The following is a 14,328-nucleotide window of genomic DNA, read 5'->3' on the forward strand; positions in this document are numbered from 1 at the left end:
TATTATTAAACAAGACCTCATGGAGTCAAAGACTCATCTAGGAGGTCCTTTTATCTCACACACATCTCATCATACCGGGTCTTAAACACATTCAAACTCCTTGCAGACACCACACTCTCAGGCAAGGCATTCCAATCATTCACAACTCTGCACGAAAAAAACCTGCCTCTCACTCCTCTACTCACACCCTCTTTATACAGTTTCCAGGCATGACCTCTGGTTCTCCCCTGATCTCCCACTATTCTCTGTAGAACTTCTCCACCATTGATCCTATAACAACCCCTTACCAACTTGTAGGTCTCTATCATATCTCCCCTCTTCCTTCTCTCCACTAGACTCTGCAAATTACATCTTTTCAATCTTTCCTCATACTCGACATTCCAGAGGTCAGAAACTACCTTAGTCAGTCGCCTTTGGACCCTTTCCAACATCTCTTCAACCTTCTGAAAACCAGGTGACCAAATCTGGGCACAATAGTCCATGTGTGGCCTAATCAAAGCCTTATACAATGGAACAAGAATCTCCCTACTTCTACACGTCAGTGTCCTCCTCATCATTCCCAGAAGTCTTTGTGTTGTCTTCACAATTTTGGCGATGTGTCCCCTAAATTTTAGATCCTTATCCACTATCACTCCCAGATCTCTTATTTCCTCTACTTCCAACAATATATTCTTACCAAGCATAAATTCTGCATCCCATCTTTGTTTTCCAAATTTTAAAACCTTACATTTTGCAACATTGAACTCACATCCCCATTTGCTTGCCCAATCACTCAATTTATTCAAGTCTTCTTGCAAGACCACAACATCTTTACTACTCTATGGTTCGTCCCAACTTTGCATTTAAATATTTAAATTATCCTTTGAATATTTTGAATATTTAAATATTTAAATATTTAGTTTTGAATATTTAAATTATCCTTCCGAAAAATATCCCGGAAAGCACATAACTGGTCATATAGTTCTATTGCCACATTTCAAGAGAATCTCTAAATCATCACAATTTTTTTTGTAAACCTTCGTTAATAATTTGTAGTAATCTATACAAGAAATTGAAATTATCATATGTTTTTAGTTGTTCAAAACATTCTATTAACGAACACATTGCAACGTCTAGAAGTGTATAAAACACATTCACTCTAAATTTATCTTCTGGAGATTGTGGCATTTCGTCATGATGCTCGTAGTCAAATTGTCGTGTCTTCGTTCGTCGTCGAACTTCCGTACCAGTTTTAAATTCTTGTTCTCCATCCTCCTCTTCACTCAGTTCTTTTGCCGTTTTTAGAACTTCTTTAAAATTTGTATCTGATCGATACTCTTGTAAGAATATTTTTTAAAGTTTTCGATTGATTCTGAAGCAAGTGTAATGTTCATATTTTTGTCTTGAAGCATTTTACTCACAGGGTTTATTCTGTTAAGTAAATATTGCCCAGTTATAAGAGAGCAAATAAATTTGTAGTCCTTTATTTTAGCACACAATGTTTGTGCTTCATGCTGAGTTTCTTTATTAAAATTTTCATTATTAAAAATTTCAAAAAGTGCATCGTAAATTTCTCCTAACTGATATCGTAGAGGGCAGATTGCATTAATTTTACTTTCCCATTGCATTTTTGATGGCTGTTTAAATGTTAAAATTTTTACAAACTTTAAAAGGATTGCCCAATGTTTGTATGAGAATGAAAAGAAATTGTATTTCTTGAATAATTGCAAAGAAACTAATTGTATCTGCATGTACTTTGGCTGTATCATTAATGATTAAATTTAGAGTATGAGCAGCACATGGCACGTAAAAAGCTCGAGGATTTTTGTTCAAAAGGAAATTTTGGAGCCATATTTTTTTCCCTTTCATATTTGTCACATTGTCATACCCTTGACCTCACATGTCTTCAATGGGGATGTTCCATTTTTTCAGTTGTTCCATTATTGTTGCACATAAACCACGTCCTGTGGAATCTGATATATCTGCAAAATCTAAAAAGTTTTCACTGATCTTGACAATTCCATTTTCACAGGAAACAAAGAGAATAATAATGGTCATTTGTTCTGTTTTACTTGCATCAGGTGTGCAGTCTAAAATTATGGAATAATGTTTAGATTTTCGAATTGATAATAAAATTGTATCTCTGATTGTGTTTCTTAAAGTTTCCAATATTTCATTTTGTGTCTGTCTTTACTCAAATAGTGTATTCTATTATTTCGATGTAGGGCCCTTTCAACATGATTTTTCTCGTAATGGGATCAAACTTCACAAACAGTTCGACTAATTTTAAAAAATTAGCTGTTATTCCTTTCATATAATTTATCATCCGTAAAAAGCTAAATTGGCTACCAAGGAATTTTATAATTTCAATCAAGCATTCTAAATCACTTGTCCAATGTTTCTTTTCCATTTCATATGCTTTGAGTCTGGCAATCAATAGTAGTTTTGTGTTTTACATTTTTATCAAGTTCCTTCCATTTTTAAGAAATTTTTCATGTGAGTTAAACTAGTCTCATGTCTATGCAAAGTTGTACTTACATTTCTCCAATCATTATAACCTTCTACAAAACTACTTGATTCAGTAGGTGCAAAAAGTTTGCAACAAAAGAAAAAAACAGAATTTAAAGTTTGAATAAATGAGCCATGTTCTTGGCACAAGCTCCCTGTTTTCTATTTTTCTATTATAATACGTGTCGCCAAATTTACGAACATATGTATCTCTGGGATATATTATATTTTTCTTTTGAACAGGCTCCATTTCAATTAAAACAACTCTTAACTTTTCATCAATATTTCACCATTCACCTGGATCTTCTAAATTTACAGAGACTAACAATGTATTAATTTCGTGGTCAACTACAACTAAACCTTCTCCTAACTGTTTTTCACTTAAATCATGCATCTTGTTATCTTGTTCATAGTTTCAATAGTACTTTGATGCAAATTGGATGATGTGCACAGTTCTTGAACTCTGATTTCTGATGTATTGAGTTGGTTACAATCTGCATCAGAATATTTTGATATTTTAACAAATTTATTAAGAGCCCCAGTTTGTTTCTTAACATCTTCTTTTGCAGCATGTCGCGTACGATTTTGTGCACCAGATAACTTTTTTTTTTTTTTAATTTTTTGATTCCATTTCTATTTTATATCCACAAGAAATTATTACACAACACGACACAGAGACGAAATAATAGTCCGCACTGCGCTACGGTCGGTAGCCTACTGAGATGCGTACCATATGACTGGTTAACTAGCAACAAATGTTTTCTACGAAAATTCGTTTCTGCACATAAAAACCGTTCACCATTTCACTTTAGATAGACTGCAGTAGACACAACATTCTCTACGCAAGCATTTAGCCTGCTCTCACTGCAAAATTGTAAACAGCCGACTGATCAAAGAGGTGGCAATATATATACAATTTTTCTTAATTTTTATTCGGTGTATCCGGCCTTGTTTATTTTAACATTGATCATTCTAAGGATTTTTTATGATAAAAATTTTTTTTCTTAAAAATGAACTTATGAACGGTGCCCTGGCAGCACCGCACCTTTCGTAGTGACGCCCGCATGCACTGCATGCCCGCTTCCGTCGGCCCTGAAAATTATTATTACGGGTATCTCCATGGAGTCAATAGACTCATCGCGGGAGACCCAAACTAGCAAAACTATCTATCAATCTCTTCTTGAATTAATTTACAGACAAAGAACTCACAACCGAGTCAGGCAATGAATTCCACTCATTCACCACCCTCCAGGCGAAAACCTCTTTCTCATACCATTGTTAACCACACTTTTCTTTAATTTCCATTGATGACTTCTTGTTCTTCCATCACTATCACACATCAATCTGCATCAATCTTATAAAAACCTTTTAGTAATTTAAATGTTTCTATCATATCCCCTCTTCTCCGCCTATCAACCAACCTCTGTAGAGTATGCAAGAATGGATATCAGTAGACTGTTGAGGAGAGTGAAAGATAACAGTATAGTTGGAAGGGTGCTCAGTAAGCTGCCTAGATATGATAGTAGCGAATTGAGATGAAGAGAAGGGATCATGAATGGCATGTTGGTAGAGCTATGCAAGAAGGGAGTGAATGTATAGGATGCATTTGAAGGAAAGATGGAAATGTACAAAAGTGATAGATTGCATTTGAATGGATTTGGTTTGGGTCAGTTAGAAAGACTATTGCTGCAAGGAGGAATGAATGATGTGAGCAAGAAAGTAGAAAAAGCAAGAGGTGAAGCAAGAGATCAGAACTGGTGAGATTGAAGTTATTGTAAATGAGACTACTATGAATGGTGATAATAATAGAATGAGAATGCAAGATGGACATGGAAACAGGAGGAGTCAGGGTGGTCAAGGAGACACTGATAAAGAGAATGGATGTTGGAAATAGTAGTGAATGCATGTTTGGGGATGGTCAGTATGGGAATGGGATGCCCTCTGATATATGGGATGTAGCTCGGTCTGAAGAGATAGATAGGTTAAGTGATGATAAAGACAACTGGGAATGGTTAGGCATTCGTAAGGGAAATCACAAACCAACAAGTCGCATGGGCAGGACCAGCTATACACCTAAAAGTGAACTGCTTGTTTATTTACAAATTTCAGGGGTGTCAGAAATAAGGGAGATGAAATAGTTTCATTTATTCCGTTTACTTGCCAAAAAATCATTGGAATAAGCAAAACACTGTTGGATAAGGATGATATCCTAATGAGAATAGAAATGTAAGCGTATGATGTTTTGTTCCATGAGGATAGAAAGAACAAGGGAGGGGATGTGCTGTTGATGATAGAAGGCGAATTATGTCCATGAAAAGTGGAGATGATAGATGTAAATAGTGGCAATAGCTTTGATTCAATATGGTGAGAGGCGGGGGATTGACAAGAAGAGATATTTAGTTAGAGGCTGCTATAGGCCAGGGAATGTGGAGGTTGGTGATGAAGCAATGTATAAGCAACTTGGGTTAGTGAACAAGGGAAGGGTGAATATTAGGTGATTTTAATTATAGCAGTATAGATTGGAACATGAATTTCTTGAGAGAACTATCTCAGACAGTATGTAAAGGAGGGCACACGAGAACTGAGAGTTTTAGATCTGATCATTTCATCAGAGGATGCGATTATGAATAGAGTTTCACACTTTCCTTCAGCTGGTGAGTGATCATGAAGTGATAACCTAGTTTGTGACTAGCCATATGAAGAAGACTTCTGTGAGGAAAAGATATATGTGGAATTACAAGGCTAGTGATTATGAAAAGCTTAAGAGACAGAGGAGACATCCTCTGTCTCTTGAAGTTATAGTATGCAATGAGGTGTTAAGTAGGAGGGAAATAAATGCTTCATGGGAACTGACAAAATATATTTAACAACATCAGTGTGCAAATGTATTCTAAAGGTCAAAAGACTGAATAAAGTATATGTCAAATAAATCGATTCAGTATGAAATTGCAAGAAGGGGGATACTGTGGAGGCAGCACAAGATGAATAATGATAGCAATCAATTACATAAGGAGGGTGAAGAGCAGGCCAGAAATATGACTCAGTAAGAACAGCAAAACTATAATACGAGCAGAAATTGGCAAATCAAACAAGAAAACCCTGGAGTTTTCAGATATGTAGCAAGTAGAAGGAAGAATGATTGTGGTAAAATATGTGAAAGTGGTAGAATGTTAAATGCTGCAGAAGACATAGTTGAGGTTTCAGTGAACAGTTTATAAAGGTGTTTCATCCTCATCAAGGTGAAATCATGATAAAACTCAAGTGTAGAGGATAAGGAAAGGATGGCTTAATTGTCAGTGAGCAGGAGGTATATGAGAAAATAAATAAGCTTGATGTCATTAAGACAATAGGATTTGATGATATATCACCACTTGTCTTAAGGGAATGGTCCAGGGAATTGCCAGTAGCATTGGCATGCCTGTTTAATAAGTCTTACAACAGTAAGAGTTCCAAGATAGTGGAAAAAAGGTAAAATTGTTCCACTGCATAAAAGTGGTAATAAGGATGCGGCTAAAAATTGTAGCCACATCCTGATCTGTATATCTGAAGTTGTAGATAAGATATTGGAGAGGTTGGTTAGATTTAGGATGCAGAAGTAGGTTGATAACTACAGTATTCTCTGTGCTTGTCAGCGTGGATTTGTTAAAGGGAGGTATGTTTTATCAACTGACTTATGTTCTGAAATAAGGTGACAAACATGTTGGACAAGAGTATATACTGTGGTGCATTTAGATTTTGCAAAATCTTTTGATAGACTGCCACAAGAAAAGCTGTTAAATAAACAGGACCGAATAACAAACTAGTGAGATGGATCAGTAATTCGTTGTCAGATGAGTATCAGCAAGTTGTATATGGGGTTGCAGTATCCCAAAACGGAAAGGCCACTAGTGATGTGCTGCAGGGGTCTATATTAGGGTCATTGTTGTTCAACATGTATATTAATGATATTGAGATGGGTTTAATTGGTGATATGCAGCTGTTTGCAGATGATGCAAAATTGGGGAGAGCAATGCAGTCAAGCAAATGTTATGGTCTTATGAGAGGACTTGAATAGATTGTATGATGGGCAGATAAGTGAAACTATCAGTTCTATGTTGCAAAGTGTAAGGTTTTGAAATTTGGTAAGCAACAAAGTGCAAAGTATACACTTGGTAGGAAAACTTTAAAGGAAGTAGAGAAGATGAGAGATCTGGGAGTGGTGGTGAACAAGGACATGAAATTCAGGGCCACATTGCACAAATTGTGAAGTCTTCACATTGAATAATGGCAATGATGCAGAGAACTCTAATGTGCAGAAATAAAAAGATGATTCCATTTTATAAAGCCTTGAAAAGGCCTCATATGGATTAATGTGCATAGATTTGGTCACCAGGCTTTAATAGTGACCAGGATATGCTAGAAAGGGTCGAGAGAAGTTTTACAAACGTAGGCAGCGGTCTTTGTAATGTGGCATATGAAGACAGATTGAAAGAATGTAAATTGCAATGTCTCATGAATAGGAGGAGGGAGGAGGAGGAGGGGGGGGTAATTGAGACATAAGTTAGTCAGGGGAGTTGTTATCAGGTTGACATGGAAGATTTTTCATAAAATGGGAAAGAATGGTAGAACAAGAGACCATCTCTGGAATTTGTATAAGGAGGATGTGAGGAGCAGGTTCTTTGCATGGAGAATGGTTGGCGAGTGGAATGCATTGTCTGAGCATGTGAATGTAGACACACTGAATCAATTTAAGGCACAGTTGGATGAGCTTTGTGTATGATAGTGTACCTCCCACAATGAGTTCCTGACTCCATGGAGGTTAGATGTTAATAATAATAACTACTGGCATTAAAACTTAACTGGAATACTAAAAATAGGAAAATTTCATCAAAACTGATGATAAGAAATTGTAACATATATCAATAATGAATAAAGAAAATGTCATTTAATTTTTTTTCCCCATTCATTTAAAAACTTTCAATATTTGGATTTATTTTTGGTATTGTTCACAACAAAATTAAATTGTCCAAATGATTGAGTGAGAGAATAAGATACTCAAAGATATAGAGAGAAATAGTTTAAATTAAAATTAAATTGAATGTTTACACTGAAAATCAAATAATCATATATGTTAAAGATACCAAGTAATTTTATAACTTTGGTTTTAATCCTTTTTCCCAAGTAAGCAAACAGACAAGTAAGTCAAGTTTGCACCTGAACGTGGTTCAAGACTTATGGTGGTGGTGCAACACCAAGGCAACTCGTGGTAAAGATGAATTAAGTTCTGATCACTTTCCTTAGAATTTCCCATAAATGTAAAACACATCTCCTAGGAGATGCATGATGTTATACATTGTGGGTGAGGGGTCACTACCCATACCGGTTTCATCCTTTATTATTGAGGTCTCATCAGTGAGTAGCAAACTTGATTAACTTGCATGTTTGCTTACTTGGGAAAAAGGATTAAAACCAAGGTTATAAAATGACTTGGTATCTTTAACACATATTATACCTAAGGTAAAAAACTTTTCACAAATAATAATATGATCACACAACCAGAAGTGTATGTGTCCCAAAATATGCACCAAGTCTATGTAATCTTGGCAAAGGTCTGAAGGATACTTTGGAAAGGAGGTTGATCATCCCTAGTTTATAGGGATTCATGACATTCGTTTTTACTACCAGAGTTCACTTACTAAAAAACACATACTAACCACAGTGATAAGTTTTAATACGTAAATTCATCCCAAGTATCTTGGGACAGCCTGAGTACAGTAATTCAAACAATACTAGGAATAACATACAGTTAGGGTGCATGATTACAATGTAATCTCAATATGTGTGCAGTAACGTGTTATAGAAGTAAATTAAAATTAAACTGAAAAAAAAAAATAAAAAATAACATATATAAAGAAACTATTTTACACAATTTTGTATGACAATTTCCCATACTTTAGGAATAGTAAGAACGTTGTTGCAGCAGCTTACATTTGGTCTGTGTAGTAGGGCTTCAGCACTTTCTTTATATAAAACGTTCATGTTTATATAAAGATCTATGTAAACGTTTCGACTTTTTTTTCAATGGATCCTATGGTTTGGGTTTTCAACTCAGTGTTGAGAGAGACCAGATTTCTGGTGGTTTGAAAAGATGAATGTGGTCTTGATGTTCTGAGATGCGTTTCTGAACAGATCTACCTGTCTGTCCAAAGTAAGACAAATTGCAGGAGCATGGGATCTCATAGATGCCAGGTGACATCAGAGGTGAGAGTTTGTCCTTAGGAGAAGGTAACAAGTTATAGATATGATTGATGGATTTGTAAGTAGTGGCTAAATTGTATTTCTTCATAATTTTGGAAAGACGTTTGGAGATGCCTTTGACATAAGGTATGGGAATCCTATAGGCTTCTTCTTGTCTAGGTTGATGTGTGGGGGGAAGTGACTGATGATTTTTTGAGTTGTTTTAAGATTATATCCATTTAGTATGGCTGTATTTTTGATTATTTCTAGTTCTTGGTTTAGAGATTCTTCAGAGGATTCTTCTGGTAACTAGTGATTTAATGATGCCAAATTTCTGAGATGGATGATGAGTGGAAGAATTATGAATGTAGCGACCTGAAAATGTAGGCTTGCGATGGACAAACGTGGTGATAGAGCTGTCTTCTTTTCTTTGAATGTGTAAATCCAGAAAGGAGATACTCTGTGGAGATTCTTTTTCTAGCGTAAAGTTGATGCGAGGGTGAAGAAGGTTTATTTTATCTAGAATCAGGTGTAATTCATATTTGGGATGATCCCAGACTGCAAAGACGTTGTCGACATATCAATAGCCAAATTTTTGGTTTGGGTTCAAAAGGGAAATTTTTTTCTTCCAGGTGTTCTAGAAACAGGTTTGCCCAAATTTGGTGATAAAGGAGATCCCATTGCTGTTCCTTCTTGCTTGTAAATTTTACCTTTCCAAGTGAAGTAACCGGATGTAATAACAAATTTGAATAATTCAATTATATCAGACAGAAATTTTTGAGTTAATAATTCTACTGTTTCTTTATGCGGAATGTTAGTGAAGAGGGAGACAATGTCGAAGCTAATTAACAAGTCAGATAAAATTTTTATCTGACTTGTTAAAATGTTTCTAGATAAAATAAACCTTCCTCACCCTAGCATCTACTTTATGCTAGAAAAAGAATCTCCACAGGGTATCCTTTCTGGATTTACACATTCAAAGAAAAGAAAACGATTCCATTGCCACGTTTGTCTATCGCAAGCCTACATTTTCAGGCCGCTACATTCACAATTTTTCCGCTCATCATCCATCTCAGAAATTTGGCATTATTAAATCACTAGTTACCACAGCACACAAATTCTGCTCTTCTGAAGAATCTCTAAACCAAGAACTAGAAATAATCAAAAATACAGCCATACTAAATGGATATAATCTTAAAACAACTAAAAAAATCACCAGTCACTTCTCCACACATCAACCTAGACAAGAAGAAGCCCATAGGATTCCCATACCTTATGTCAAAGGTATTTCCGAACGTCCTTCAAAAATTATGAAGAAATACAATTTTGCCACTACTTACAAACCCATCAACCAGATCTATAACTTGTTACCTTCTCCTAAGGACAAACTCTCACCTCTGATGTCACCTGGCATCTATGAGATCCCATGCTCCTGCAATTTGTCTTACTTTGGACAGACAGGTAGATCTGTTCAGAAACGCATCTCAGAACATCAAGACCACATTCATCTTTTCAAACCACCAGAAATCTGGTCTCTCTCAACACTGAGTTGAAAACCCAAACCATAGGATCCATTGAAAAAAAAGTCGAAACGTTTACATAGATCTTTATATAAACATGAACGTTTTATATAAAGAAAGTGCTGAAGCCCTACTACACAGACCAAATGTAAGCTGCTGCAACAACGTTCTTACTATTCCTAAAGTATGGGAAATTGTCATACAAAATTGTGTAAAGTCTCTTTATATATGTTGTTATTTTTTTTATTATTTTTTTTTTCCAGTTATTATTATTATTTGACACCTCCAGGGAGTCCAAGGACTCATCGAGGGAGAGCGTGTGCCAACCACATCGAACGATTGCCCCTTCCAACTACTAACCGTGATCAAACTTACTTAACTGAGCCATTAGTAGCAGAGGCTCTACCAATCGACCAACCTTTGCTGGCAATATTTTAATTTACTTCTATAGAACACGTTACTGCATGCATATTGAAATTCCATTGTAATCATGTGCCCTAACTGTATGTTATTCCTAGTATTGTTTGAATTTCTAGTATTACTGTACTGAGGATGTCCCAAGATAGTTGGGATGAAATATTTATGTATTAAAACTTATCACTGTGATTAGTACGTGTGTATTTTAGTGATGAATTCACTACAGATGTCATTATGTAAAAAAAAAAGAGTTCACTTAGATTTGTACATTTTGTCTCCACACAACTTCAGCCATATATATCCAACCTCTTTCACATAGTTAAAGGGATATCAAATCATGTTTTCATTAACCTATACTATATTGTTGGTTAATGAAAATAAGACCAGTCATCAAATTAGCAGAATGAGTGCGGGTCGAACAATTATTATGAAGACTTCAACTATGGGGATATAGAATGGCAGGAAGGGACAGCAGTCATGATAAGATGGAAGTGGAATTTATATAGGTTCTCAGGGATAATTACATAAAGCAATATGTTATACAGGGTACAAGGGGTTTGAGATTGCTGGATCTGGTAATAGCACCAGAAGATATATCCATAACCAATTTAGACACTGCCTCCAATTGGGGAGACTGACCATGCAGTCTGGTTCTGGTAAGTTGTTAAACATGTGGAATTCTCTATGAAGAAAGGGTTTATGTTAAACTTTAAAGCTGGTAATTATGACAGACTTAGGAGGCATCATAGAGCAGTGCCATAGCTTGGAAGGCAAAAGGAAAGAGTGTCAAGTAATGCACAGAAAGTGGCCAAGGATTGTTTGAGAGAAACAGTATCTAACAATCACTAGCTCATGTTTTTATTAGATTGAAATTAGTTTAAAAGAATAGCCTGTTATTGAACGTTAGTTGAATAGGCTTTAAAATGTTACCAATATGATTATCATACTGTGTTTCATATTATAACATATTTCCAGAACATCTTGGAGTGAGGGAGAGAGAAAATGTACTCACCTGTACAAAGACTGCAATTCGATATGTTTCACAATAATGATTTTCCACAGCAAATGCCCAGATGGTACCAATAATATTACAAGCAATTTCTAGAAGAACCATCAAACACCTCACATACAGAAATTTTACAATATGTCGTCTGGATTTTTCCTAATTAAAAAAAAAACAAATAAATAAACAGTAGCAGTAATGAATATAAACAACTATGATTTTGAATTCAGTGAATAAGTTAAACTGATAAATTAAAGTCCAGAATTAAAAAAAAAAAAAAATCTGTAAATACCTATTTGGTATTTTAGTCATATATAAAATAAAAGAAGCAAAGATTATCATATGATCACACAAGATAAATCACATGCACACTGAACAACACTAGCTTGTGTTAAGATTCAATGGTTCCAATACCTTTGTCACAACGTCACAATATGCAATGCAAGAATTGTAATAATGCACACAAAGCACTTATTTTTATATGGTTTGTATTTTGGAGTGTCACAGAAATATATTTAATAATGTTTAGTTAGTTTTTCAATCTTGCCGATTCCAAAAGACTTTCATGTTTGTATTTGCTGCACTGAAGTCATTTTAATTGATTCTGTGCAAGTTGTCCAAGGCATAAATGCGTGTGCGCGCGTGAGAGAGAGAGAGAGATGAAATACTGGAAACAGATACGAGTATTATGTTTATTAGGAATATCAAATGTATAGGGGCAATTTCGTGAGTACTGTGATATTCATTGCTGGTGTTTAATGTAGGTTTTTAAGTAAAAGTTATGTCGCAACAATATTCTGTTCCATAACGGCTAAGCCTAATTAAAAGTATGACTTGTGTTCGAAAATAATTCGGAAGACAATGGACAGCAAAGAGATAAAGGAACCTAGTATACTAGATATTCCTGATGAAATCCTTCATGAAGTTCTTCAGTATCTCTCGTCTAGGGATCTTATGACTGCCGGACAAGTAAATTCCAGGTTTAAATACTTAGTTTTGAATAAGCAGCTTGTTAATAAAACACTGTTTTTTAATAGTGAAAAAATATTATTGAAAGAGTTAGAATTATATTTCTCCATTGAAGAAAGGGCATTGAATATTAAGATAATAGACATGAATAACTGTTCTTGGGTCGAGCCTGATATTCTACGACACTGCATCGTCCTGTGCAAAAATCTCTAAGTCTTACAGAGTATTATGTTTGTTTACAAATGTTCAAAGTATCAAAAACAGAGAGACCAGCTAGACCTGACTGATCATAATTGTAGTGGCAGATTGTGGTATACATGTGATTCTGTAGCTACACAAGAAAAATATATTTCCTATTTTTTATAACTTTTTTTAATCATTTTTGCATTGCCAAACTGAAGCCTTTTGGCTCTTTATTTTAGCAAATATATTTCTTGTTCTTCAAGAAAGATGTTAACAGATCTTTCAGAAGACCAAATCTTAACAAATACGATTGAGTGAAATTCCTAAAGATTTTGGGAAAATATGAATTCTTAGATTTCCTGCTCAACACTCTCCCAGTGTTCATAGATGATATCCTCTTAGAACTTTAGGTTGCTTGTCTAATAATCCTCCACTTATTTTTGTATAGTTAGTGTTTATTATTACAATTATACTGCCTAGAGGATGTCTCTCTCTCTCTCTCTCTGAGAGATCTACGATGCATTGTTCAGCATATGTTAAGCTCTTGAATTGTCAAAAAATATTTGAAAATTAAAGTCTTCACATATTACACAATCTGAAACCATGTTAAGCAAAATTAAATTTTATAATTATTATCATCTCAAGACCCCATTGAGTCAAAGACTCTTCTAGGATGTCCTTTTGTCATACACCCAGCTCATCATACTGTAAAATTCGATGTAGTTTAAAAATACCAAAGCGCTTTACATCGATTTTTACATAGGTCAAGTCTCATGAGAACTGTAAATAACCTTCTTTATTTCTATGTATATTTTGCTAAATATTAATGTAGTTAACCCTATGGGAAGTGACTGTATTTACTGTTTTAACGTCAAAAACAAAAGGCAATGCTTTGCCATCGGAAGTTTGTATATAGCTATGTGTAAGAGCACAAGAAAGTTGTTTACTCTTTTTGTGTATGAGAAAGTTACTTACAAGTTCTGCGTATAACACCTTTGAAGTTAGTATCTAAGAGTGCCGCTAGGTTTAGAGAAGTTTCTGTGGCCCGAAAGGACAAGCAAAGTATCAAAGAGGTCCGCTACATTTAGAGACAAGTTTCTGCTGCCCGGTAAAATACGATCAAAAGAGTGCACGGAGGAGAACAAAGAGCAGGCCGAACTTAAAAGAAGATGAAAGACTCATGCCGAATTCTTCGGTGTTTACAATCCTTAGTGCAAGATCCGGAGAACGGGAAAATAAAAGGGGACCGAGCCAAGCATAAGGGGCTTCCAGTCATCGGCAGAGGAGAGGCAGTTGGAACCAGAGCAGTGGCGGCAGAGAGAAGTGTCCAGGTTCAGTTACTGACAGAGGAGAGCTGAGAACCAAGTGCCAAGAGAGCAAAGGCGAAGCGCTGTTACTGAAGAGAGCCAGAGCCAGTTGGTGGCAGTTACAGTCATCGGCAGTCAGCAGTTAGAAGCACAGTCAGTCATCGGTAGTTAGAAGCAGAAGTTCCCGAAGTAGGATCCAGAGGAGAATTTGCCCGTATGCCGAAAC

General features: G+C 35.5%; 1 protein-coding gene across 1 annotated transcript in view; it reads right to left on the minus strand.

Annotated features, from left to right (window-relative positions):
- The window catches only part of LOC150109053 (diacylglycerol lipase-beta-like), a 220,339-nt gene that overhangs the window by 116,350 nt on the left and 89,661 nt on the right, over nt 1-14,328 (minus strand). The window contains exon 4 of the mRNA XM_090405133.1: nt 11,653-11,802. Within this exon, the coding sequence (XP_090261259.1) occupies nt 11,653-11,802 (150 nt within the window). The remainder of the gene's footprint in view (nt 1-11,652; nt 11,803-14,328) is intronic.

This window comes from Typopeltis vanoorti, chromosome 2, assembly GCF_054136105.1.
Source record: "Typopeltis vanoorti isolate ZY-2024b chromosome 2, IOZ_Tvanoo_1.0, whole genome shotgun sequence".
NCBI lineage: Eukaryota > Metazoa > Arthropoda > Arachnida > Uropygi > Thelyphonidae > Typopeltis > Typopeltis vanoorti.